The 26,929-nt window shown below is 46.1% G+C and overlaps 2 protein-coding genes across 3 annotated transcripts; both read left to right on the top strand.

The window, feature by feature from the left end:
* E4F1 (E4F transcription factor 1) lies at positions 1 to 21,222 on the top strand. Of its 2 annotated transcripts, none has more exons than XM_074279505.1 (14): positions 1 to 2,545; positions 9,041 to 9,186; positions 9,625 to 9,721; positions 15,094 to 15,302; positions 15,596 to 15,716; positions 16,019 to 16,171; positions 16,666 to 16,832; positions 17,626 to 17,841; positions 18,431 to 18,536; positions 18,884 to 19,101; positions 19,461 to 19,659; positions 19,890 to 20,026; positions 20,155 to 20,217; positions 20,404 to 21,222. In XM_074279505.1, the coding sequence occupies exons 1-14, from the start codon at positions 2,389 to 2,391 to the stop codon at positions 20,758 to 20,760; spliced, it is 2,346 nt and encodes a 781-aa protein (XP_074135606.1). In that variant the 5' UTR covers positions 1 to 2,388; the 3' UTR covers positions 20,761 to 21,222. The 2 variants fall into 2 exon arrangements, with proteins under 2 accessions (XP_074135606.1, XP_074135605.1); XM_074279504.1 differs by having other exon boundaries at positions 9,622 to 9,721.
* A 106-nt stretch (positions 21,223 to 21,328) lies between these two features.
* On the top strand, positions 21,329 to 26,475 carry DNASE1L2 (deoxyribonuclease 1 like 2). The gene is made up of 9 exons (XM_074279508.1): positions 21,329 to 22,137; positions 22,382 to 22,574; positions 22,722 to 22,810; positions 23,334 to 23,417; positions 23,995 to 24,095; positions 24,184 to 24,296; positions 24,511 to 24,665; positions 24,754 to 24,850; positions 25,737 to 26,475. Exons 1-9 carry the CDS (start codon positions 22,109 to 22,111, stop codon positions 25,788 to 25,790), a joined length of 915 nt encoding a protein of 304 aa, XP_074135609.1. The 5' UTR covers positions 21,329 to 22,108; the 3' UTR covers positions 25,791 to 26,475.
* Positions 26,476 to 26,929: the final 454 nt, after the last annotated feature.

The raw sequence follows: 26,929 nt of genomic DNA, 5'->3' as shown, positions 1-26,929 counted from the left end.
TTTTTTTTTTTTTTTTTTTTTTTTTAGCAATTATCATATCACAACTTTTGGCTAAAGACAAAAACAAACAAAAAACCCTCAGTCTATTTAGAAGCATTTATTGTGAACAATGAAGGGCTGAGATTCATCCTGCATTCTGAGCCACATGATGGGGTTCTAATGGCAGTCAGAGTTGTGAAAATCCCCTTTTGGTTGTGCAGGCTTGATGAGGAGTAAATGATGAGTAGTAAATTGAGGAGTAAATTGTGGTCTAAACAAAGATGGGTCAGTTCCTTTTCTCTCTCTCCTTCCTTCCCCAAAGTAACCAATGGAGGGTTCGGCAGCAAAGGAATTTGCTACTTAATGCTGTATGGAAACATAGTCTTTATTGATTAGAATGGGAACACCGGAGAGCCGGTGGGCAAAATGGCTGCATGATACAAGGCCCATTTTGCAAAAAGTAAATTTTTGAGTTCTCTCTTTTATACCAGAGCACAATCATTTAGCCTGAGAGTGATGTAAATAAGATAAGGACTCTCTTGTTATCTTTTGGGGACAGAAGAAGTCTCTTCCCAAAAAGGAATTTCCTGATGCCATTTGGTCTGTTTGAGCAGATTAGAATGGGGGGCTGTAAAACCCTGGCCAGCTCAGATAGCCCAAACTAGTTTGACCACATCAAAGTCCAAGTCCCAAATGCAGTTGGAGATCAAACAAGGAATATCAAGGGGCTACCGCCCTCAACAGGTTCATCGTGAAAGAATTCATGAACCTGAAGAGTTTTAGGTGGCAAAAATGGAAGTTTGCTGTTGGAGAAGCCAGCTTTTCTAAGAGACTGACTTGTTTAGTGGCAAGGTCCTATTAGAGAAATGGAGGCGGGCACTGAGAAGGGAATGCCTTCTCCGCGGGCAGGGTCCCGATCTGCAGCTATACCAAGAGACAAGGCATAGTCCTGCTTTGGACATTCTGCAAATAAGTGAGTTTAGAAATAGCCTTTAATAGGGAATCTTGAGGCTCCGGTTTCAGTTTGAAAAGAAAGTCCCCCGGCCTAGATCTCCAATTGAATGGAAATCACTTTTTGAAAGTTTCTGGAATTTGGAATTTCCTGAAAAGGGTCAGCATCCCCAAAAGACCAATGGGGTGATTTGCCTTGGAAAAGGCCAGCCTGAGAAACAGACCCCAGGGACCCTGGGAGACCCTGATCTCTCGGATTAAAAGGGGACACAATTTCAGACCCTCCTCACACACACCCTGGATGGAGGACTTGTGCTCCAGGTGCAACAATGATCTTGATTGCCATTTTGCTGAGGGTCTAGGTCTGGGATCTCCTCCTGCATCCTATCAGTAACATCTGGGAACCTGGCGCTGCACCAGACACACTTCCCGATGGAGTCGAAGGTAGTGATGGGTCCCCAGGAGAGAAAAGGATTTGATGGATCCCAGCTCAGAGTCCCCTCAAAATTGCCCGTCTGGTAGATGAATGTGAAGCAATAAAAACCACATATTTATCTAAGGAATGTGGAGCAATTAACACCTCTTGTTTCCTGTAAAACCCCCACCCTAACTTTGTCGCGCTCGGTAAAAGCTCCGGTTATTTCCTTCCCTAAATTATGATCTTCCGTATCTTTTGTCATTTAAAGCTCTCACGTGTTTCCCGCGCTAAATTACAGCCTTCCTTCCCTTTCTTTCATCACCTACAGTCTGGTACCTGTCAGCCCGCTGGCCACACTCCGGGTTTTCAGTATATAAACCTTTCCCAAAGATTGCGGACCCTTCCTTAGCTTCTGCTCGGCAGCTGCGGTGTAAGTCTGCACTTCTACGACAGGGGAACCCCGGAATTCTTTCACACTATGAGCCCTGATTCTCACACACACACTAGGTGGCGCCGCCGCGGACGCCGCGTCTGGCCCTCTCGTGGCTTGGGGTAACTAGACCTCCGCTTTTCCAGAGCAGGCAGGGATGCACTAAGAGGTTTATAAATACAATCTCGTTGGATCCTTCCGGCTGCAGAAACTAACGCAGTGACCTGGAGGCAGGATTTGAATTCGGGTCTTCCCCACCCTAAATCCAGCGCCAGCGTCGGAGGAAAAAGAGGAAGGCGGGACTGCAGGCCGAGGGTAGGGGGGAGGGGTTGGAGGGACCAGGCCAGGGGGAGGTGAGGTCAGCACCAGCCCCGCGCACCCAATGCGGTTCCGAGAGAGAAGGCTCCGGCCCAAACAGACATTCCCTCTCTACCGCTTTCCTGGAACGCCCAAGTTCATCCTCCCAACTCCGCCCACTCCCCTCTTGCCCCGCCCCGTACCTCGCCCCGCCCCCGTAGTGCTCTTCCTATTTTTTCCCTCCCTCCCGGCCCGGCTCGTTGTTATGACGACACGGTCGTAAATCCGCCATCTTCCTGCGGCGCGTTGCGACATGGAGGGCGCAATGGCCGTGCGGGTGGCGGCAGCTCATACGGCAGGAGCCGGGGCCGGGGCCGGGCGGGAGCGGGGTGAGCCGGGAGGCGCAGCGGCGGCAGCGACCTCAGCTCCCGGCGGCTTCCTGGGCCTTACGACGCCATTCAGCGAAGAAGGTAAAGAGAGGAATCTGAGGCTAGTCGGCCCGGAGACTGCGGTCCCTGACTAACCCCTGACCTCGGACTGACGTGACCTCATGGGTGCCCCTCCCCCTCGTTGCCCCTCCCCCACGGGGCACCCCGCCTTCCCCCCATCTCGCGCCTCTCTCTCTAGACTGGGCCGGAGCCAAGACCCTCTTGCCTTCTTGTTTCCTGCCCAGCTCTGCAACCCCCTCCCCCACTGACCCCAGCTGAGTCTGGGGAGGGGGATTGTGCCAGGAGGCGGGGCCGCCTCCACTCCTGGGCCCTGGACCCTGCCTCTTGGTCTCCTTCCCAGCTCGTCCTGAGCCCATATAAGCAGACCTGGAGTGAAGTTGGGCGAGGGTCTGCTGGAAAGAGCTCAGGGTCTGCAGTCTGGAGGGTGAGGCCGGGGCTGCCGCGGGCTTGCTGCGTGATGGAAGTTTCTGTAGGCCTCCGTTTTCTATCAGTAATCCTATTTATTTATATGATGCTCGCCACGGGCCAAGTACTCTGTCCTATCCCATTAGAGCGTCACTGTAACTCTGAGAAGTAGGGACTGCCTTAGAAAGGGGTAACTGCAGCCGAGGCGAAGTGGTGGCACAGCTGGTAGCTCCGGCCAGACGGAACCCTCCTGACTGCGGGAGGAGGGGGAGGGACTCGGTGATCTCGGAAGGCTTTGCCTGCACATCTGAAGAGGGACAGCCCACGGAGTAAGGAGCGCCGGGCTCACCCGTTTTATGTCCTAGAAAGCGGCTACCCTGTGACTGATTCTGCCTGCTGCGATGTCTGCGCTGCAAAGTGGGGCTGTGAGAACCAAGTGGAGAATCAGTCATTAGAGCGGTGCTGGAAGTGCTAGCCCTTGTTATAGAACTACTCCCGTTCCTCTGGAATCAGGGGCGCAGGGGAGAGAGGGAATTACCTGCACTAGGCCTTAGTCTCTCCCACTGGGAAATGGGCGCTTTGGGAAGGCTCGGAGTCTGCGGGAAGCCCTGTGGTTGGGGAAGCTGCGAGAGCCTCCAGTTGCTGGTGATGCTAGGAGTAATTTCCTGTGGTTTGTCTGATGTACTCCCGCGTTACATCTCACTTTAAAGCTAACTAGAGGCTGGACGGGAGTCCTTCCGCCGCGACTGGCTTCCTGCCTTTGAGGAGTTGTGAGTCAGCAAGAGCCCTCTCCTCCCGAGCCCTCGGGCACAATCATTGTGCGTCCGGAACCGGTCCGCGCTCTGCCCGAGCGCCGCCCTGTCAGCTGAGCCCTTCGCCTCAGCCTTGCTGCTCAGATTGTTTCCATCCGCTGTCATCTTTTCAGGTTTGCTGGTTAGTGAGGGAATTCTCAGAGTTGTTGGTTTACATTTTATTAGTGATTTTGGAGCAGTTATTTATATGGTTAGTAGTTAGCAGAGAATAGCTCATTTTATATATATATATATAAAATCAGATCCTAATCAAAGCTACTTGTAAAGAACAACAATTTGTCCCCAATTGACAGTTTTCAGAAGAGATGAATTTCAACAATTCAGATTGTGGAAATGATTTTTATTTCTTCTATTCCATTTACTTCACACTGGCTTCTGACCTCACTGTTTACCTGAAACTACTCTGAAAGATTGCTAATGATCTCTTAATTGTGAAATCCTTTGACCTACTCCTAATTTTCTTCAGCTTTCAACCACACTTGACAACGCTGACTGCCACCATCTTTTCTCTGACTTTCCTTGATGCTGTTCTGTCCTGATTCGCTTATCTTTTTGATCTTCCTTAGTCTCTTTTGTCGGATCTTCATTATCTTCCATGCCCTGCTCCCTAACTGTGGGCAAGTTCTCCCAAACTCTCTTGAGCCATCATCTTTTGTCTACACCTACTCTCTTGGTAATCTCATTTACTATCACATTCTACTTGTAATTTCTCTGTCAAAGACTACCAGATATTCAACTTTCCTCTCTTGACTGAGCTCTGGTCTGGTAGAAAACATCTGGTTTTCAACTGCCTGTCTCATAGAGATCTCAAATTTAGTAATGTCCAAAATAAGAATTCAATATCCCTCCCCCCCCAAAAAAAAATCCATCGCTCTTGGTCTTCCCACCATTGGCACCACGATTTTTCAGTCATTGAGGTTTACAAGTTTGCTGTCAACTTCAACCTTTCCTTCTCCCTCCTATCCCCTAATGCCTTTCTAAGGTTGTCTCCTTTGACAACACTTGCTCAGTCCCTACTGCAGTTCACTTGCCTCTTGCCTGACTAGTACAACTACCTTCCCTATAAATACCTCTGGTTTTCTTTCTCTCACCTCATCTTGGACACAGCTGCTGAACACCTTCCTCAAGTACAAACACCTGGAGAATACTCAGTGGCCCTCTGTTTTCTCCAGGATAAAGTGTCAGTTCTTTAGCTTTGCATTTATCAGTCACAATTTGATGTATTGATGTAGCAGCCAACCTTTCCAGGGTTATGGGACATTATTCTCCTTGCATTCTGCAGTCTTGCCAAGTTTACTTGCTATTTCCTCTAACTCAGCAATCTTCCTGCCTCCCTGATAGTCTGTCCTCTACCCTGGAATACAGTCCCCCTGTTCTTTAAAGTCCTCGGCCTTCTTCACACTGAAGCTCATAAGCCATTTTCCACAGAGGGTCTTCTCCACTTTTTGGCCATCTGGACCAAGCCTATGGACCTCTTCTCAGAATGAGGTTTTATAAATGCATAGGTAATTCAGTGGATAGAGTGCTGGGCCTGGAGGTAGAAAGCCTCGTTTTCCTGAGTTCAAATCCTTTCTCAGACGCTCATCTGCTGTGTGACTTTGGGCAAGTCTTTTAATCCTATTTATCTCAATTTCCTTATCTATAAAATGAGCTGGAGAATTCCATGAATGGCAAACCACTTCAGGATCTCTGCCAGGAAAAGCCCCAAATGGGGTCATGAAGAATCAGACACAACTGAAAAAACCACTGAATAAAATAAAATACATAAAATTACAAAAGAAAACCATTATATTACTACAAATATCAAATACTAAAAAAAAATTTTTTTAAACTCTTGTCCTCCAGGAAGTCATTCTTTCTTGTCCCTTTCAGTGTTTAGTGAACTTTTTTCCTCTCAAATGTTCTTTTTGATGATTAGCTGAACCTTGGCTCCTTTCTCTGCTTGTATCCCTCTCCTAAGTAGAAGCATCCTCCTAGACAGGGATGCAAGGGTTGTTTTACCTTGTGCCTTTGTGTCCTCAGTTCCCATACTTGAGAGAGAGAGAGAGAGAGAGAGAGAGAGAGAGAGAGAGAGCGCGCGAACACACACACACACACACACACACACACACACATTCACACTCACACTCTTAAGTACTTGTTGAATTAGATTGGAGATGATGGGCCCTTTCAGAATAATCAAAAGTGGGAGAGAATGACACAAGAGGGGGTGATGAAAGTCAGGATTCTTTTCCTTCTTCAGTTAGTTAATCTGGAAAATGGAAGAATTATTGCTGAATTCTCCTGATCCTTTGCAAAGGACCTTGACTTGTTTAACTGAAAGCAGATTTTATAAAATTTTTGATTTTGGGCTTTAGAGCTCTCACTGTGTTTCCAAGTTTGGTCTAGGGCATTGTCTAGTTCCTGACTCTGCTAGGCAACCCAGAACTTTATGCAGTTCCAGATAGCCTGCATCTTTTCAGGACGGAATATTTATTTACATTTCAGCAAATGGGAGTAGGATAAGGGAGCTGGAAAAAAAGCTTGAGCCTTGCCTGCTTTTCTTGGTTCTGTCTTAGGCAGGGGGATCTGACCTGTATTGTTTGTTTTTAGTTCTTGCTTGCTTATTTTGTCCTAGTTCTTTGCAAGGATGAGGTTTCTAAGGGTAGACCTATGGCAGATTTTAGGTACTGGTTCTGCTAATAACAAGAAACCCTATTAAGGGTTTCTTGGTAAGTTGGAGAGGTTTTAGAAGTCCTCCACATGTGCAAAAGTTTGTGGCAGCCCTTTTTGTAGTGGCTAGAAACTGGAAAGTGAATGGATGCCCATCAATTGGAGAATGGTTGGGTAAATTATGGTATATGAAGGTTATGGAATATTATTGTTCTGTGAGAAATGACCAACAGGATGAATACAGAGAGGCTTGGAGAGATTTACATGAACTGATGCTGAGTGAAATGAGCAGAACAAGGAGATCATTAATACACGGCAACAACAAAATGTATATGAAGATCAATTCTGGTGGACATGGCTCTCTTCAACAATCAGATGATTCAAACCAGTTCCAATTGTCCAGTAATGAAGAGTGTCATCTATACCCAGAGAGAGGACTGTGGGAAATGAGTGTGGACCACAACATAGCATTCTCACTTTCTGTTATTGTTTGCTTGCATTTTTGTTTTTCTTCTCTGGTTTTTTTCTTTCTTTCTAGATCCTATTTTTCTTGTGCAGCAAAATAATTGTATAACCATGTATACCTATACTTGATTTAATATATATTAAAAAAAATAAAAAATAAAAAGAAGAAGAAGAAGTAGTTTGTCCTGCTTCTCATTCTGAAAAGTAAGGATGGTGCCCAGAGCCCAGGACATCCTGGAGACCTTTCCCCTCTTGAGATAGTTGTACCTGTATACTTTGGCAGGGCGGATATTTGGATAGGGCACAGATATAAATCTTTAAAAACTGATTTCTTGATATTTGAGCTGCCTTTTATTTCATACAGTTTGAGGAGTCTTCAAATATTGAATTAGTTATTTTCAAGATATAGCGTACTTAAGATTTTTGCAAGGCCTCGAGTCTCCTCCAAGTAAGTTTTGATTAGCTGTCTCTGCTCCTCAACCTTCCAAACTATGTGGCTCCAAAGTGAACATGATAATGCAGAAGAGAGCACAGAGGAGCTGTCACTTCATTTGCTTTCTGCTTTAAACATCTTTTAATGTTGCCTAAGATCAGTTTAGCTATTGTGACAGCCTCATTGCAATAGTGATTCATATTGACTTTGCAGTCCATGAAAACTCCCAGATTTTTCACTCTATGGTGGCATTTTCACTTAGATTTGCTTATCCATAACTTTCACTTTGTACAGTCTAAGTGTTTGTGTGTGTGGAGATATATATATATATATATATATATATATATATATATATATATATATATATATATATATATATATATATATATATATTTTTTTTTTTTTTATATTTATAAACACAAGTGTAGGATTCTCCCCATTAAGTTTCAAGTTCATCATTTTAGCCTGGTAAGATCTTTTAAATTCCAGTTTTGTCCTCTAACATATTAACTAATCCCTGCAGCTTTATGTAGGCCACAGCTCTAGATGGGGTGATATTCCTTGACAAGTCAGGGCCAGTATGAGTCTGCAGTGTTTAAATTGCCCTCAAGAATAATACCCAGAAATGGATTCTAGTAGCCTAAATCACAAAGTGGAAAGAGCACCAACTGCTATTGAACTGATATTGAAACTTTCTAGGATGACCAGCTTTCAGATAATCTTTTTTTGAATGTCTTTGGTGAAAAGGATCCTAGGCCCTGATTACCACCATTTTAAGAAACTGAGGATACTTAACATAGAGCAGAAAAGAGTAGAGGAAGAGGGAGAATGATTTATGATTGTTGCCTTCAACTTGTTATGCAGAAGTTACTCTGACTCCTAAGAATAGTTAGGACCAGCAAGTGAAAGTTGTAAGAAGACAGTTTAGTTTAGCATAGGAAGATGCTGAAAACTTATTTTCAATCAGAACTGTATCACCTCCTAACTGAACTAATTTATTTCCCACCTCTTTTTCCAGTCCATGTTCTACACAACTGCCAAAGTGATATTCCTAAAGTACAGCTGTGAATTTATCACTTTCCTACTCAATAAACAAATTAGCATCAGTGGTTCCCTATTGCTGGATTTTAAAGCCCTTTATACCTTGGTTTTTAACTATTTTCTTAGCCTTATTATACCTTCTTGCTCCCTGTGGACTAGCCAGAATAGCCTTTCATTTCTCATACAGGGCACTCCGTGTCTAATCTCATTATCTCGACATTTGCCATACCCAGGTGGAGAATGCCTTCCTCTCTTAACCCTTAGAATCTGTTGTTTCTTTCACAACTCAATTCTTTCAAGAAAGAAACCTTTTTTCATTGCCCAGTGACTAGTTCTTCCTTCTCAAGTTATCTTGGATATAATTACAAATTTGTATGTTGTCTTCCCCAATAAAATATCAGCTTTTTTTAAGCAAGCAATTGTTTTATTTTTGTGTCTGTACCCTAGCACTAATGATGCTTGGCACATAAAATAGTAGGTTTTTAATAAATGTTCATTGGTTAATTTTTAAAATGGAAGGAATTACCTGAGAGGTGATTATGATCTTGAAGTGTTCAAGCAGTGGTTGAATAGTTACATGTCAGAGATGTTGAAGCCAAGATTCTTTCTTAAAGTGGAGGTTGACTTAGATTATCTACTGGCCTTTTCAGTTCAGAGATAATAGGAGCAGCCATGTTTATTTATTTAGTGGTACCATTTATATTTCAGATGAAGATGATGTGCATAAGTGTGGCCGTTGCCAATCTGAGTTCACCACCCTGGAAGACTTTGTGCAACACAAAATACAGAAGGCATGTCAGCGCACACCCCAGGAAGCTACGACAGCAACAGCAGCAGCTCTGCTTGGCCAGGAGGTGAGGACATTTCCCTGGTGGGATCTCTAGGGGCTATACCCTGCCTTGGGGTGCTTAAAGGGCTAACAATGACTTAATTCCCTGTAACTTTGTCTCTCTTCCATGGAGGTAAGCTGCAAAGTCTCTTTACTTGCCCTTCCTCCTTAGGTGCATCCCCTTCTTGCATCCAAATCTGCCTACTTGGAACTTGTGAAATGGACACAATTTGGTGTTTGAGAATGGAGAGTCAGTCCATAGCTAGAGAGATAAGATAGAAAGATAGATTTGTCCTCTTTTGGGAGCTCTCTCCCTGAATAATGCTTCTCTGTTTTCTTTTTAAAGGAAAGTAATTGTTATTTAAAAAAGAAAAGAAAAGCAAAAGAGAGTCATCAAAATCTTTCTTGAGTCTTGTATTTCCTGACTATTCTCCTCCATTCAATCCTTCTTGTATTACAGCAGGTGGTCCCATCTGGGGAGGAGTCCATTACAGTGGCTCACATTGTTGTGGAGACATCTTCGCTCTCAGAGGATGTCAGCAATGCTCCAGACATCATTGGTAAGTGGGGCTCTGGACCATCAGGATGTTGCCATCTCCAGGATGAGTGAGAATGCACTTTGTCAAGGGGAAGAGCTCTGTATTTGGAGTGAGAGGACTCATGCTGGAGTTCTGCTTTTCCTATGTACTCTCTCTAAACCTCTAAATCTTAAGCAAGTCACTGAATTTCTCTGGGCCTCAGGTTCTTCAGATGAAAAAGTGGGGTTGAAGTGATGTTTCTGGAAGCTTTGCCAGCTCTAATTTCTAATATCCCATGATTTTATATCTATGTATATCTTGGAGCTGTGTATTCTAGGAGTAGCATAAAACTCTTTAACTTGAAAATCTCACTTGCTAGCTGATGCCCGAAATTCCTTTGACAAGAAACAGGACCTTTCATTCCAAAGAGAGAGAGCTTAATGTGGAGCAGAGTTTCTTAACTTTTTTCCTGAGAAATTTTTACTCGACAGCTGTCTTGAATCAGAGCCGAAGTATCTCTGGCCACATTTGTGCATGTACAAAATGCCCATCTTGTGGCTTCATAACGAAGCTGCAGTGAAGTTGCTCAATGCAACATGGACAAGTGCTGCCAGAAGTACTTCGGATTCATTATGCCTTTGATTTTGAATTAATTTTTGGTTGCTGCTTGAAGAAATCTTTTAGCATTGCCACATTTTTCAGAATCTTCCCATTCAGTTATGTCACCCCCTTATGGGGTTGTGACTCACAATTTAAGAAGCTTTGTTCTAGAAGATAGAATTTAGTCATTATTGGTAAATCAACAAGCATTTTTTTTAAGAGTAATTCAGGTGTTAGGTGCTATACTAGCCAATCGATATCTGATTTTGAGGTGCTTATGTTCTCCTGGAGAAACAGTTGTACATATATGGGCATTTGCAAAACATATACAAAGTAGATACAAGATTTTTTTTTTGGAGGTAGGAGGAGGTACTAGCATCTTGGGAGTTTAGAAAAGATTTCATGTAGAAGTTGGTCCTGTAGCTGAGTGTAAGAGGAAACAGAATCCTAAGAGATATAGATAAGGAAGGAATACCTTCTAGCCAGGCACTCACATAGGAGATGAATTGTCATATATGAAAGATAGCAGAGTCATACTAGTGTACTCATTCAGTAATATACTTTTTTAATATACCTACTAGGTTTAAGATGCTATGCTTGAGGCTGTTTCATTGTGTCTAGGACAGATATCGGAACCTTTTCTGAAAGTAGATTTCAAAAGAGAATACTAAAGATGGAGGCCTAGAGGAGGCAGAGTATGGAGTGGGGAGATTAGATTGTGAATTTGGGATTGGACTATGGAGTACCAAAAACAATGTGTACACTGTTGGTGAAAGTCCCCTTTGAACTTCCACAGTTTGTCAGTTGACTTGCATCCTAGCATATCTAAGGCGACTGCCACATATTTTCTCTCCCATTCATCCACCCATTTCTTTTCTTATCCATCCCACCCCGAGTCCATTTTCTTCCTCTTATTTTTCTTTTTTTCCTTCTTGACCAGTGCCTCAGTTAGTATCTTAGTACCTCTGGGATCTCTGTTACTTAAAGTTTGCTATGATCTAGTCTGAGTGGAAATAGGGATAGATGTTCATCAGCTATCCAGATTGACATACATGAGGAGGATCTGGGCACAGCATGGTCTATTGGAATGGGTAGAATTCCATGTGTTCTTAAACAATTTGCTTCTTATCTTTATCTCTCAGCCTCAATTTCTTTTCTTCTTCTTACTTTTTTTTTTTTTTTTTTTTTTAGCCATTGGAGGTTATAGAATGAGAGAATAGCATGGTTAGATGCACTTTAGGAACATTTTTTTTTAATAACAGCTTTTTTTTTTTTTAATAACTTTATTTACAAGACATATGCATGGGTAATTTTTCAGCATTGATACTTGCATAATTTTCTGTTCTAACTTTTCCCCTCCTTTCCCTCCCCCCCAGGTGGCAGGTAGACCAATACATGTTAAATATGTTAAAGTATAGGTTAAATACAATATATGTATACATATTTATACACAGTTATCTTGCTACACAAGAAAAATCTGATTTAGAAATAAAGTAAAAATAACCTGAGAAGAAAAACAAAAATGCAGGCAGACAAAACCAGGAATGTAAATGCTATATTGTGGTTCACACTCATTTCCCAGAGTTCTTTCGCTAGGTGTAGCTGGTTCTCTTCATTATTGAACAATTGGAACTGATTTGGCTCATGTCATTGTGGAAAAGATAGCTTTTTATTTTTCAAAATACCTGCAAAATAGTTTTCAACATTCACCCCTACAAAGCTTTGTGTTTCATGTTTTTCTCCCTCCTTACCACCTACTCCCTCTAAGTAATCCAATATAGGTTAAACATATGCAATTCTTCTAAACATATTTACACACTTATCATTCAACCTCAGTTTGTCTGAAAATTGAAGATAATAATCCTGTCAAATCCCACCCACCTCATAGGGATATCATTATGAGCAAATGAATTAATGTCAAAATGTTTTAAAAGTTAAAGGAATTGCACAAATATAAGGTAATTACTACAGTTCAAAGACAAATAAGGTATTATAGGTATATTGAGTGACATGGAGAACTGAATCAAGGAATTGGGTACTGCAAGGGAATTAGTTGGAAGTTAGGATTATTCTCTTTTGTATAAGAAGTCTTCTCAGAGGAGGCTAGTGCTCATTGCATCTTTGAAGGGCAGGAATGTAAATAGCTTCTTGTATGTGAAGAGAAAGATCCTTCTTTGGATGAGATTCTGAGCATACACAGATTTAGGGCAAAAAATGGTAGGAACTGTTATCTGCCAAAAGCTAAAGCCAATCAGCACATTACTGGTCTCTGAGGGATTGTGATATAAAATGTAAAGAAGCTGATTAGATAGCAGCCTTTTAATACAATCTTACAAGTATAAAGGGAGAGGGGAAGAGGAAAAGACCTGACTGGGGAAAAGAAAGTGATGGGGCAAATCAGGAGGGGAGGCAGATATATCCAGAAATAGTGGCAGTATACCTTAGATTAAATACCTTAGATTAAAAAGTGAATCTCTTTGATATCTTCTCCACATTGTTAAGAGTGCCTGTCTTTTACTTTGCTTTAAATTCTTGAAGTATTCATACAGATAAAGAAATTTCATCCATAGGCAGCAGCACCCCAATGTAATCCCACAAGGTTTATAATTGAGCTTTCATTTGAAATTCCTGTTTCAGGGAAGGTATTATTTGGAAAACCAGTTCTTTTTGGCCCACAGTCAGACGCCCACTTTGTTCTTGAAAGTCTGCTTTGATCCTGCTACTTATGTGGATCACACTGGTGCCAGGCATGTAATTAGGTACACAAGGCACAGGCTCCCAACTGTAGCCTTCCTCTAGCTGGAATGCTTTCTCCGTGGCTACCTGGCCCCCATTCCTCATCCTGTTTCTTTCTTTCTAGTTTTCCATTGTGTTACCCATAGTTTTTCCTGCATCTGTCCCCTTTTCCCTCTCCTAATTTTCCCTTCCCCACTTAGATATCCTAAAGTACATCAGTGTCCTGCCTGCCCCTGCCCCTCCTTCCAGCTTCCTTGGCTGGCCTGACAGGCTTGGCTGGTTAAATCTCACCACTAATGAGTCCAGGGCTGTGACCCAGTTAGCGTCACATGAGAAAACATAGTCCCTGCTCATCAGTTGTCTCAGAAATAGATGCATTTGATGTACAATATATTTCTTAATAACAATAATGGGATTATATGTCTTAATGAAAGGCAGTGTAGCATATTGGCTAAACAGCTGACTTAAAAAATCTGGAAGGCATAGGTTGTAACTACTGATACATACCAGCTTTGTGACCCTGTATTTTTTTCAGTGCTCAGGCATATCTCTTAAGGCAGGGATTCTTCATTTTTTTTGTGTCCTGGACCCTTTTCATATCCTAAGAACCTCTTTTCAATAAAATGTTTTTAAGTGTATAATATATAATATTTATATAATATATAAAATACAAATGAAACCAATCACAAATATAGACAACATACTAAAAGTAACAATTTCAACAACCTCTCTCTTGAGACTTTTTAAGATGTAGAGAAGGGGCCAGTCCACAGTAGAAGCAGTCCCCTGCTCTGACAATTGGGCACGATATTGATCAAAAAATTTTATTCCTCACATTAATAAGTATTTCTCTAAGACTGTCTAGAAACTCTGTAAGATCCTGGAATAGATAATAAAACAATTATTTTCCCTAATTTATGAATAAGGAAACTGAGATTTAAAAGGTAAAAATGACTTTGCCCAAGATCAGATATCTGGTAAATGTTAGAGGTGGAATTTGAACCCATTCCTTTGGCTCTAAATCTGGCATTCTTTTCATTATATCTTAATGCCTACCTAACATCTTTACAGTAGTGAAGTGCAAGAGATAATTTAGAAGCATGTTGTTGAATATCTAAAGAGTTTAATTTTCATTCATTTTCTCCTCCTGCAATTTTTATTTAAAGAAAGAGAAATAGGAAAAATTGATCACCAGAGTAGTAAGATGTGTACCAGTGAGACAGCTGATGGGAAAGATCAGGCAAGTAATAGTTATATCCACAGAATGAGACCACCAGCCACCTCTCTTGGAGCAGAGTTTCCAGTGTTTGAGGCAAAGATTACATGAGCTTTATATTTTGGGTTCTGTTCTGGGCTTAGCAATTACTGCTGCTACTGAAAGGTCATAGAAGTGGGGAAGAAAGATGACACGTATTTGCTCAGATTTTTTTGACAGGGTGTGAAGCTTCGGCTTCCCTCTCAGTCTGACTAGCTGAATCTTACCAACTCCAAGTTCTCTTATGGCCCAGTCCTGGGCAGTTTCCTTTATGGCTCCTCCTGGATGAAGCATGATCGCACTATCCCTGATATTTTAAACTTAAAGAACAAGAGTCAAGAACATGCTTCTTCAAGAAAAGACAGTGGATCCAGATAGACCAAATTGCTTCCAGCTGTGTCTGTACTATAGGTTTGTGTGTCCTGTCCTGAGAAAAATTGGGCCATTTCAGGGCCAGAGGAGGCTTTGTTATTTTACTTGTCCTGGAGCTCAGCTTTGCTATAATTTGAGGAATTTTTTGACAGCAGTTTCAGAAGAACAAAGCTTGTGGCTCCTATTAGATCCAAGATTGACTAGTCCTATCCTTTAAACTGACCTTTGGAAACCTATTCCAGTTCTTTCCTTAGCTCTCTCTTGACAGCAAATCCTTGGACTGATTTGATAGTTTCTGTGTTCCTCCATAAAGAGCCAGGAAACACCCAAGGCCATGCTATGGGTGTGAAATTGGGCCAGCACGAAGTCCTCTAACAATTTCCCACTTTCCTGCTGTCAGGAATTTTCTTTGGCAAGAACTGAATGTGATGGCAAGATTTTCCTTCCCCAGGCAATGGTCATATCAAAGAAGTTATTGTTGCAGCAACAGACCACGTCTTTGAAAACCCCAGTGGGCCTGGGGACAGTGAGGTTGTAGAAGGTCCTGTTAGTCCTGATGATACTGAGCAAGATGTTTCCACTGAGCTACTGAAGGTGAAACTGCTTGTCAACAAGGAAGGACGCTATGTGTGTGAGCTGTGTCACAAGACTTTTAAAACGGTGAGCTGGGCTGGCCTGGGACAGAGTCCCTTCATGGTATTTGACAGTGGAGCTTTTCTTGTACTTTTGAGTGGAAGCCAGCCAGATTGGGCTATAGCTGTTCCGAAACAATGTTCCTTGAAAATGGCCATGTTTGCTGCTTACTTTCTTGACTCCAGTCATCCCCTTTTTTTGCCTTCAAGTATTTTTATCCTCATTTCTCAGTGACTTGTGTGTTTTTTTGTTTTGTTTTGTTTTATTTTGGGGATGGGCAGTATTCCATTTTACAGACAATCATCCTTCCTCCTTCCTAGGCCAGCATCCTCAAAGCCCACATGATCACACACAGCAGCAAGAAGGACTATGAGTGTAAGTTATGTGGAACTTCCTTTAGGACCAAGGGTTCTCTCATCCGGCATCACCGGCGGCACACAGGTAAGATGAAAACTGGATTTGGAGTTTTTTGGGTTCAGAACCCTTTGAACTGCATTAGTGGTTCCACTTTCTGTATAGAAATGATTGTGGCATAGTTGGGACCCAGCCTTGTTCTAGTCCAGGATAATGTTGACTGGGCCTGAAGCTCTGAACAGCCACATTCCAGGTGAGAAGAGCTACCTCTGTGGCTGAATGAGTAGTTCCTGGGTGACTTATTAACTGGGAAAGAAATTTTTTTTCCCTTAGGGTTTGTTTTCTATTCATCATCTTTTATATAACTATTGGCTTGGTTCTCTCACCAGATGAGCGTCCTTATAAGTGCAAGAACTGTGGAAAGAGCTTTAGAGAGTCTGGAGCACTGACCCGACACCTGAAATCCTTAACTCCCTGTACAGAAAAAATCCGGTTCAACATGAACAAAGAAATAGTTGTCAGCAAAGAAGACATTCCCCCAGGTTTGTAAATTCTCTAAATGAGCCCAGGATATAGTAAGTAGCTGTTCTCCTACCTATGAACTTACTGGCCTGCCACCCACAGAAGAACTAATGGGTGATTTCATGTTCAGGGGCTTCATAACAGGTGACTCCTGCAACCTCGTAGGTTAGAAAGAAACATGCATTAGTCATATGGGGTTACAGATTGATGGATCTGTTATTGTTTCTGACCTTGTCATCTTTGGGTTGTTCCTGGAAACAGGAAGGAGTGCAGAAGCCCCTACCTTGCATTTTGTCAACTCAATCAATCTTGGGTCCTTTCTTCTCAAATATACTATGGGGAATGTTAGTGCTAGGCAGGATAGAGAAGGCAGAAAGGAAGCACTGACCATAAGAAGAGTGAGGTAAAGGGAAGAAGATTCTACCCCTTTAGATATTGTTTTCTTTCCCTGTGGGCACCCAGTGGGAGGGTCAATAATTTTCTTATGATCGTGGTTTTTTCATTTTGCTTTAAGGAACCAATGATTCAAACAACGAAACAATCACAGCCATCACAAGTGAATCCATTGAGACAACCCCACCAGTAATTCACCTTGTCACTGATGATAAGGGAACTGTCATCCATGAGGTCCACGTCCAGATGCAGGAGCTTCCTGTGGAAATGAAAACGTTAGCCCAGGAAGTAGGTGAAGCTCATGAGTAGACTGGAAAGGGCTTTGTGCTAAATTGGGCTTCATTAGGTTTCTGTCTGAATAAAAAGTATTAGCTTTTCCTTCACTGAAGGAGTGAGAATGGTGTCTTCTGCCAGTTCACCAGAAGGAAGGTGAATGACCTTATCTTGGATATGTTCCTTGGCACTAGCCCTTTATGAGTAACTGCCAGGGAAAATCCCGCTTGTATTTTTCTGTATTTGGGTTAAATTGAATGCAGGATCTTTGTGAACTGGACACGTTTACTAACTATTGGGTTCTGGTGGGGAACACCTAGTTCTGTTCTTGGCTCTCCCCAAGAGTTGCAGGATTATGAAGAATCCTAGTACCAAGAAAAGTTCCAGCCCTTGTTTTAGCCCAGACTTTGTAGACCCAAGCATTAGAAGAGTCCCATATTTGCTTGTGGAGGGTAGGTAAGCCCTTGAAAATCTCAGGGTTACCATTTGAGAGGAGGAGAAAAGAGGAAGGATGGCCTTCTTCACTGGAATGAACAGGACTGAGCTCCTTGTGGGCTGCGGTGGATGCTTTTGGAGCTGGTGGAAGACATCATGTGTCCTATTGAGGGCCAGAGTCAGCTTCTCTCCTTATCCCCCAGAATATTCCTCAGGGTAAAATTGACCTCTGTGGGCTCTTCTAGATCAGTTCTCATGATCCCTCTAACAGAGTAGCCAGAATATGGATAAACTTTTTTTTAAGTGCCTTTTCTTTGCAGAGTTCAATATTAGGTACTGAACAGTATTTCTTGATATCTCTTGTTCTCTGTAGACTTCAGTCCCTGAAAAGGTACCATCTGAAGGGGAGGTGAGCAGTGAGAATTTGCTGAGACAAGCCATGCAAAATTCAGGTCTCGTGATTGAGAGAGTTGCAGTAGAAGAGGGGCCCATGCCAGCTGAGCCTTGTGTTGGCACTGCCCAGGAGCCAGGGCCCGAGGGGGTGAGGACAGGAGAACAGCACTTTGTGGCTGTGGAAGAAGTGCAAACAGTAGGTGCCTATACCCTGTGCTTCTCTCCAGCTCAGGGATAAACTTTGGGGAGTGGTGGTGTCTGCCTTCTGGAGGGGATCTTGAGGAAGCCCCATCAGTATGACTGCTCAGAGGGACCTATGTGCCCTTTACTCCATAGCTGTGCATAGTGGGGCTCCTTGTTCAGTTTCCTATTGAATTAAAGAACCCCCTTTATCCTTTTTCATAACAGAACTATCTGCACAAGCATGGCAGAGTGTGTGTGTATGTTTGTGTGTGTGCAGATGTCCAGGCCAGAACACTCCCATCAGTCAGAAGTTTTCTAGGAACTGGAAAGGTGGGAGGGGGGCAGGTGGAAAGAGGCTTTGAATGCCAGATGGGATTTTATATTTGAGCCTGGAAGTGATAAGGAGCTATTGGAGTTGGAGTTTATTGACTAAGGATATGAGCAGGAGCAGATGGGGTTTTAAGAGGATTGGAAGAGTGGAGAATAAACTGAGTCACAGTTGTGCTCTATATGTGTATGTGTATATTGGGGTAAAGTCGTGCTGTATTTCTGTCTGTATTGTGGGGGGCTCAGTTTTTGGAGATAACGGTCTGTCCCCACAGGCGGACCCAGCGTCCCAGAGCGGATACACACAGTACTCCTGCCCTCAGTGTGTAGAGGTCTTCAGGTCAGCCCCGGCGCTGGAGGTGCATGCCAAAGTTCACCTTGGTAGGTCTGGTCTCCGATGCTCTTGTCCATCTTTGTGCCCTTCTCATGCTGAGAAGGCCTTGGGAAAGAGAGGGTGCAAGGCAGTAGGAGGAAGGAGAAGGGATGTCAGCTTGTAGAGGAGACTCCTCTAGCTGGGGTTAGGGAGGGAGCTTGGCTATTGATCCCAGGCTGACACAAAGTGGCTGTGATCTGAGGGCCTATGTCTGTGTGTCAGCCTCATTGCCCATCCCTACTTCTGTGTTTGGGTGCCATTCTGGCTGTGTGTGTATATATGTGTGTGCATGCGCGTGTGCACTTGGGGATGAATTCAGTGTGGGCCCTGGGGGCTGGTCTCCCTTCATCTGCAGGACAACAGCTGTTCAGGTGTGAGCAGTGTGGGAAAGAGTTTCCTAAGGCCTACCTGTTGAAGAAGCATCAGGAGGTACATGTCAGAGAGCGGCGCTTCCGCTGTGGCGAGTGTGGGAAGCTCTATAAGACCATCGCCCATGTGAAGGGGCACCGTCGCGTACACTCCGATGAGCGTCCATATGCCTGTCCCAAATGTGGGAAACGTTATAAGACCAAGGTGGGTTATTTCTCCCTTTCATTAGAAAGGAAATTCAGGTATGGGTGGGAAAGAGTCATACCTGCAGGACCCAGGAATGGGAGACTGTTGCTGCTGACCCTCTCTGGGTCCTTCCTTGTCACTTGCCAGGGCTTTGGTGTTTGGCCTACCTAAACAGGCTCCTCCTCTGCACCTGCATTGGCCAAGCTACCTCTGACCTTCCTACAAGGAACCTGCCTGCTCTAAGCTCCCTTGGGTGGGCTTTTTTGACCTGGGGCCTCCATCAGCTGGTATAGCAGGTGCAAGAGAAGAGGGGGAAAGAAACTGTACCGGCTCCCCTGGGTAGAGGGTCATCATGGTGACCTCACTTTGTCTCCCAGAATGCCCAGCAGGTGCACTTCCGGATACACCTGGAGGAAAAGCCGCATGTGTGTCAGTTCTGCAGCCGGGGCTTTCGGGAGAAGGGCTCCCTGGTACGGCACGTGAGACATCACACTGGGGAGAAGCCCTTCAAGTGCTATAAGTGTGGCCGTGGCTTTGCCGAGCACGGTACTCTTAACCGGCATCTGCGGACCAAAGGTTAGCCTAGTGAACCTGACAAACTCTCTGCCGGGAGGTGACTCCTCTTGGTTGATGTGGGCTTATTCCCCGGGTGGGATGGAAATAAATACACAGCTCAGACTCTAGCAGAGCCAAACCTTGATTCAGAGTGGGTGTGGGTGTGGTGTCTCCCTGTGTTGTGGGAGTAGGGTGGGGGCTGGCTTTTCTGTTGGGCAGCCCCGACCCTCACCGGCCATGGGTCTGTCCAGGAGGCTGCTTGCTGGAGGTGGAAGAAGTGGTGGTGTCCAGGGCCAGCCCATCTGCTCCAACCTTGTCTGAGGATGCCCATACGGTGCTGGTGGAGTTCTCCTCAGTGGTGGCCGACACTCAGGAGTACATCATTGAGGTGCAGGGCGGCCTGGCAGAGGCTTGGGGAGGCAGGGGGAGGGAGGGATGAAAGGGTATAATGGCCCAGCTGGGCCAGCCGTCTAGGCTGACCGGAGTCCCCTCCCTGTTGTTGTTTTCCTTCCCAAGGCCACTACAGAAGACACTGAGACCAGTGAAGCCACGGAAATCATTGAGGGCACCCAGGCCGAGGTGGGATAGGGGTAGGAGGGGAGGTGGGAGCTGGGGCTTAGGGACTTTGGGTGAAGCTTGCTGGGGGATGGGCTGGGACCCTTTAGAGCCCAAGGATAGAGTACAGCAGTCAGGCTTTGTCTTGGTGCGGACCAAGGCCTCCCCCCCATCTTGAGCTCTGTAGCTGAGCCGCCTCTCCCTCCCCAGGTGGACAGTCATATCATGAAGGTAGTGCAGCAGATTGTGCACCAGGCAGGTTCCGGTCACCAAATCATCGTCCAGAATGTCACGGTGGATGAAGATGAGGGAATGGCTACCGGTGCAGCGGCTGCGTCTGATACCATCACCATTGCCACTCCTGAGAGCCTCACAGAGCAAGTGGCCATGACCCTGGCCTCAGCCATAGGAGAGGGTGCTGTGTTGACTACTCGGGCAGGAATTGAGGCTGACCAGGCCACAGTCACTATGGTGGCTTCTGAGGACATTGAGATCCTGGAGCATGCTGGGGAATTTGTGATCTCCTCACAAGAGGGTGAATTGGAGGTACAGACAGTCATTGTGTAGGGACTTTCCGACCTGGAAGGATTGGTATTGGGCTTAGTCCAGCATCCAGGAGCAGATGTGTGTTCATCAGGGTCATTGCACGGTCTGGAAGCAAGGATGGAGCCAGTGAGGATCTGAGTGAGCCCAGAAATTTGTGACAAACACCAAGGTCTTGGAAAGGCTGCCTTGAATTATGCAGATGATGGACAGAGGTGGCCTTTGGGGACCAAGGTGTTTGGAGTGTTAGAAGAGGGGCTGATGGGATCTGGAGCTTCCCCGGTGGGCACCCTAGGCCATTAGAGCCTATCAGCTGCCCCCTCGCACTGCCAGGACCCTTCCTGAGCAAGCCAAGGAGGCAAGAAAGCCATATTGTACATTGCAAACCACAGAGCAATTTAAGACAAAAACAGGATCCCAAATGACCTATTTGGGGCTGTGAATAAAATGATTTTTCCTTTGTTTACAATAAAATATTAAAGCCTACAAGAGTGTGTCTTCTGAGATTCTAGCTTCCAGCCGCCCTGCCACAGGCCTCCCCGTGCTCCCTGGCTCCCCAGAAGTGCTCAGAGAGCTGCTGCTTTCAGGGCAGTGAGCCCTTTGGTATGGATGTGTGGCTGGCTGGCAGTGTCTGTGTCTATGGGGTAGAGAAGTGGGCAATGCCAGAGCCTGAGGCCACACCCTCACCTGGCCATTCTAGACTGCGGTTTCCATCCCTATGCTTACATCACCAGCTTTCCTAACTCGGGTACGGTGACTTAATGTGCTCGGGTGTGCCCTGGGCCTTCTACTACACACTCCAACCACCAAAGACTGGGACCTTCTAAGAGGGAGGGAAGAGGGAAGTAGACCCATCACATTCTAGTTAGAGACGGACTTGAGGGACCAAGACGTTTGGTGTTCCACCTCCTTCGATGGCCGCTCATCCCGCTTTTACTCCTTCCAGCTTTTCTAAGCGAATTCCGGCTTGAGCCAATTTCCCCCCCTCCCAGCCTTGGCCGTTTTGGGGGTGGAAGGGGCAGGATCGGAGCCGCTGGATGCCCAGCACCTCCCTCTCCAGCTCCCGCGGCATCGCGTCGGAGTCCGTCCCTGTCAGAGGGGGCGGGGCCGCTCCTGGTACCGACTAAGAAAGGGACATCCCCGGGAGCAGAGGCTCAAATACGTCGGCGCAGCACCGAAGTCTCCCAGTCCGGCCCGGACGGCTGCCGGCCCCGAACTGATCCCAGACGCACCCAGGTCTCCGTCCGACCTAAGTGCCTGGGCTAGCAGGCGCCCTGGCAACTTGGACCGACCGACTGACTCGTGAACCACGGAGAACAGGAACCAGAGCCCGGAGCTTCGGCGGTCCCTGGACGTAGAGTCTGCACCTCCGATGCAGAGCGGCTCTCGCTCCCCGCTCGCGTGAGTCCTGGTCCCCGCTCGCCGGGGTCCACGGGAAGAGGTCAGGATGGGGCGCGGGAGAGAGCCGCGGCTCCCCACTCAGGCCGGGGACGGGAGTGGGGAAAGGGGGCCGGGACGAGACGTTACACCCCCGTGGGGTGGGTGCAAGCGTGAGTACACCCGAGGCTGGTAGGGCTGCTGGAGTAGGTGTGAGTGCGGGGGAGAGCGGGGAAGCACTGACGGGCTCGCTCTCCGCTCTCCGCAGCCGGCTCAGGGCGCGCACCATGCGCTCGCCCCGGGCGCTGCTGGCCGCGCCGCTGCTCCTGCTCGGCCTCCTGGCCCGGGCCCCGGCCGCCGCAGCCGCGCGCGCAGCCCCGTTCCGCGTGGGCGCCTTCAACATCCGCAGTTTCGGGGACAACAAAGTGGCGGATCCCGCCTGCAGCAGCTTCATCGCCCAGGTGCCGGGGACTGGGGGGCGGGACCCGGGCGCAGGAGCGCACCGGGGGGTAGTGGGGAGGGGCTTAAAGGCCTGGGGTCCCTGACGGGGTGGCTGGGGCCGAGACCCTGGGCTGTCCCTCGCGGGTGACCCCTGTGCCTCCTCGAAGATCCTGGCGGAGTACGATGTGACCCTGGTTCAAGAGGTCAGAGATCCGGACCTGAGCGCCGTGTCCGCGCTCCTGGAGGAGATCAACAGGTGCCTTCCGGTGACAAGAGGGACACACCCGAAGCGGGGAGGGAGAGAAAAGGAGGGGGAGAGACGGAGGGGGGAGGGAGAGGAGCTTCCTAGCAAGTCCAGCCCTCCACGGTCCTGGGAGGGTCCCCGCACAGGGTAGTTCCCAAACCGGCGCGGGTGCTTTGTCCCCGCGTCCGTCTGTCAGACCCCGCGGGCCGAAGCGGGTGCGGGACAAGCCAGGCCCTTCGCGGCTCCCCAGCCCCTTCCTCTGCGCTGTTCCTGGGAGAGATGAGTCACTGGGTTCGGAATGGTGTTTGGTGCCACGGGGGCGGAGGTCGGGGCTGGGGCTTCGGGTCGAACAAGAAAAGGTTGTCGGGCCGCCCAGGGAAGGGGAGTCCGGGGGCGAGCGCAGGGCCAGTGTGATGGTCCCGGGCTGAGGGGGCTCGTTGGCACCCGGCCTCGGCTCCGGCTGGGCTCGGCGGGGGCGTCGGATGGAGAGGCTCCCCGCGGAGCGTGCGACTCCCTCCCTGTCCTCTCTCCCCAGGATATCCGAGTACACTTACAGCTATGTGACCAGCGAGCCGCTGGGACGGGACAACTACAAAGAAATGTACCTGTTTGTGTACAGGTGAGGGGCCGCGAAGGGACGGGCCGGGCCGGGGCTCCATGGGACAGGGCCTCAGGCAAGAGAAAGCCTGAGGACGGGGCTGGCGAGGAGCAGCGGCTACTTCAGAGCGGGGACTTGGGGGCCAGAAGGGAGGCTTCGGCCAGGATGCTCAGGCCGCCTCAATAGTCATCTATTAAGGTACTTTGCTGAGCACTGGGGCTACCAAGGTAGGCAAAAGAGCTGTAGACAGGCTCTCTGTCTCTCTCTGTCTGTGTCTGTATATCTGATATATGTAGATATAAGGTAACCAGAGAGAAGGCACCATTTAGAGAGGGATTAGGAAAGCTTCTTATACAAGATGGAATCAGCAGGGGTCTGAGGGAAGCCAGAGAAGGGGGAGATGAGGCATGAGCGTTTCCGGCATGTGTCAGTCAAGGAAAATGCCAGGAGTCTGGAAGAGGGTCTAGTTTTAGGAACAGCCAGGAGGCTGTCATGGGACTTCAGGGTATGTGGTGGGTGGCAGGGAAGCAAGGCATAAAAGCCTGGAGACAGGAGAGGACTACTGATGACTGAGGTTCCCCTGCTCCACTTCCCCCAGGACAGAGACGCTGTCTGTGATGGATAGTTACTGCTACCCGGACCCGGAGGACGTTTTCAGCAGAGAGCCCTTCATTGTCAAGTTTTCATCTCCAAACACAGGTGGGGCAGGCTGACACCCTCTGACTACCTTCTTGCCCTGTTGCACCACTCTGAATTAACTCCTCCTCCCTCTGCACTGCTCCTACAGCCGTGAAGGAATTTGTCCTAGTGCCCCTGCATTCGGCCCCACACAATGCTGTGGCAGAGATCGATGCCCTGTACGATGTCTACTTGCATGTGATTGACAAGTGGGGGACTGATGTAAGACTCATCTCACCTACCTCCCACTCACCCACAACTTCCTTCCCCATTCTCACCTCCTTACCTAACTCTTCACCCACTCCTGCCCCTGCATCTTCCTCCTAAGAGCCTGAGAAGAGGGTCAGGGAATCAGGGAGGAGAGGAGGAAGGAGCTCTGAACCAGTGCCAGGGCCACCCACACATTGTCTTTATTACTGCTGATCTCCCTTTGCAGGACATCCTTTTCCTAGGAGATTTCAACGCAGACTGTAACTACGTCAAGCAGCACGACTGGGCCAACATCAGGCTTCGGACTAGTGAAATTTTTAAATGGCTTATACCAGATGGCGCTGACACCACCGTGGGCAATTCTGACTGTGCGTATGACAGGTGAGAGGAGCCGGTGCCCTGGAGAATGTGGGAGGAAGGGTCCCTCCTGGCGAGGAGGGCCGATCATCACTGTCCCATCCGTGTACAGGATCGTGGTCTGTGGCTCTCGGCTGAAAAAGTGCATCGCGCCCAACTCGGCGACAGTCAACAACTTTCAGAAGTCCTTCAGCCTGGACCAGACTGCAGTAAGTGCTGAAAAGAAGCCTGTTTTTCTGTTACCACTCACTTTTAAAAAGAGGGGTCCATCCTCTGCCCCTACAAGTGTTTTCACACAATCACCAAGGTAATTTTGTCAATTGTCTGGCTATCTCTGACCAAATTCCATTAGAATTTATGAAGATCTTAAGTGGTCAACTGGCCCATCCTCTTGCTTTCATCTCAGCTTCGTCTCTGGAAGCAGTTTCTCTATTAACCCTGACTGAAAAACACTCAAGTGCAAGGTTTGGTGGTAGTGTGGTGGGAGCACATACATGAATTCCCTCCTAACCCCAAGCCTTCCTCTGCAGTTCTGCCCTTTCCCTGTGGCTAAGATTTCCTTGGAAAGTGTTTGGAAAGTAAGCGCGTTATATTCAGGGCATGATCTAAGAATCTTTCTTGGTCACAGACTAAACTGATCCTGGCCAAAACTGAGACCTATGTTACCTAAACCACTGTTTCAGCATTCATTGTGCACATACGGCACAATACCACAAGAAAAATTAGGCAGGGAATTAATGTAAGTAATTTTCATTAATCAAGAATTGTTTAGAATACTAAGAGGAGGGAAAATCAAAACAACTGCTGTCTGAGGTGATGAATCCTCTCTTTCATAGGGAAAATTCTCTCTAGAATAATTAAAAAAAACAACCCAAACTATTATTATTATTATCTGTTGGCTGGAGGACTTGAGAAAGGACTAAAGGCTAAAAGCCAAAGGTTCAATACAAGTCATTCAACTTTGCTTATTGGTTCCTGGATAACCATTCAAGTGCCTGAGTGCATATCAGAGTATGTATTCAAGTTAATATCTTTGTAAAGATAAAAAATAAAAAGGCTAGAACAATCTCACTCTCTCTTCTTCTTTTCTTCCAGGCTTTAGCCATTAGTGACCATTTCCCTGTAGAAGTGACACTGAAAACTCACTGAAGCTACTTAAAGACTGTGTGGGATGCTCTTCTTCAGCCTCTTTTGTCACAACAAACAGCCCCACTGGACACCAATGTGGGAAAACATTGCTGGACTGTTGAGGAGATGGAGTTGGTGCCAGAGATATTTTTCTTTTTCAAGACTGAAGGTTTTCAGGATCTAACACTTTAACTGGTTTAATCCCTGGGTGCTAAGCTCCTGAAATAGTTCTAGTGGCCTTGAAGTACATATTCTCAACCTCCAACAACAGGAGGGAGAGCCTGTCTTTCCCTGAAGCCACTAAATGCTTTCTGCTGGAAACTTTCACTCAGCCTAATGGATTGTAATTCAGTCTGTCTCAAACACAAATTTTTTCAAGGGTTTTTCTACAGATTTTGCTAAATCACAAGAATCATGGACAAAATAATTAAATGAGGATGGGAAAGTCCAGATACAGTCCCACCACAAAACATACAAGGTCAATGATTGATTCTGGATGCATTAATGAATTTTATCTCCTAGTTTTATGTTCCCTAGGCTCATATTATGCAGGGGCTCCTCATAGCCTTCAGGGCTAGAGAAGAGACTGCTGCTGCCTGCATCTGCTTGCATTTCATAAGCCAGACCAGCAACTAATTCTTCAGTTTACTTGTAGAATATGAGGAATTTATCCTCAATGTTCAGTAAAAGCCCATTTTGGAGAAAACTTTCTGACCATTTTGTTTATTTGAAAAACAGAAAGCTGTCACTTTTAACTGGTGTTCTGTCCACAAAATGCTACTTACAGATACTAAAAATTTGGCTTCCCACTGAGACAGGGGAAGCCCATGATGTTACATCGTCACCATTTGATTACTCCTAGTTCAGTTTTTAAATGACAAATCTTGTATTTTATACTTTGTTATTTTTCACATCCATGATTTCATTTGTTTTAAAAGTTATGTGAATTATGTAATAGAGGGATCATTCTTTCTATCTGATAAAGAAACTGAGGTTCAGAAGGGGCTCACTTCCAAACAATTCTTCCTTGCATTCTTCTAGTCCTTTTCCATTTGTGCTTTAATTTCATTAGATTTTTCTTAAAAAAAAAAAAAAATTTTCTGAAGATTTTCACAATTAAGTTGGTACTGTCTTGAAGAGGCAGTCGGAAAAATTGGGAT

Source organism: Sminthopsis crassicaudata, chromosome 1 (genome assembly GCF_048593235.1).
Source record: "Sminthopsis crassicaudata isolate SCR6 chromosome 1, ASM4859323v1, whole genome shotgun sequence".
In the NCBI taxonomy this organism is placed as follows: domain Eukaryota; kingdom Metazoa; phylum Chordata; class Mammalia; order Dasyuromorphia; family Dasyuridae; genus Sminthopsis; species Sminthopsis crassicaudata.
The sequence above is the reverse complement of the archived record's forward strand: the minus strand, read 5'-3'. Positions and strand labels throughout refer to the sequence as shown.

What these genes read in the sequence shown, in the direction of transcription:
- DNASE1L2 (XM_074279508.1), top strand. Translation starts at nt 22,109, where the DNA reads ATGCAGAGCGGCTCTCGCTCCCCGCTCGC. An exon ending in GCAGCAGCTTCATCGCCCAG is followed by an intron (nt 22,575 to 22,721) that starts GTGCCGGGGACT and finishes GCCTCCTCGAAG; the next exon opens with ATCCTGGCGGAGTACGATGT. An exon ending in TCAGCCTGGACCAGACTGCA is followed by an intron (nt 24,851 to 25,736) that starts GTAAGTGCTGAA and finishes CTTTTCTTCCAG; the next exon opens with GCTTTAGCCATTAGTGACCA.
- E4F1 (XM_074279504.1), top strand. Translation starts at nt 2,389, where the DNA reads ATGGAGGGCGCAATGGCCGTGCGGGTGGCGGCAGCTCATACGGCAGGA. An exon ending in GCATCACCGGCGGCACACAG is followed by an intron (nt 15,717 to 16,018) that starts GTAAGATGAAAA and finishes TTCTCTCACCAG; the next exon opens with ATGAGCGTCCTTATAAGTGC. An exon ending in CTCAGGAGTACATCATTGAG is followed by an intron (nt 20,027 to 20,154) that starts GTGCAGGGCGGC and finishes TTCCTTCCCAAG; the next exon opens with GCCACTACAGAAGACACTGA.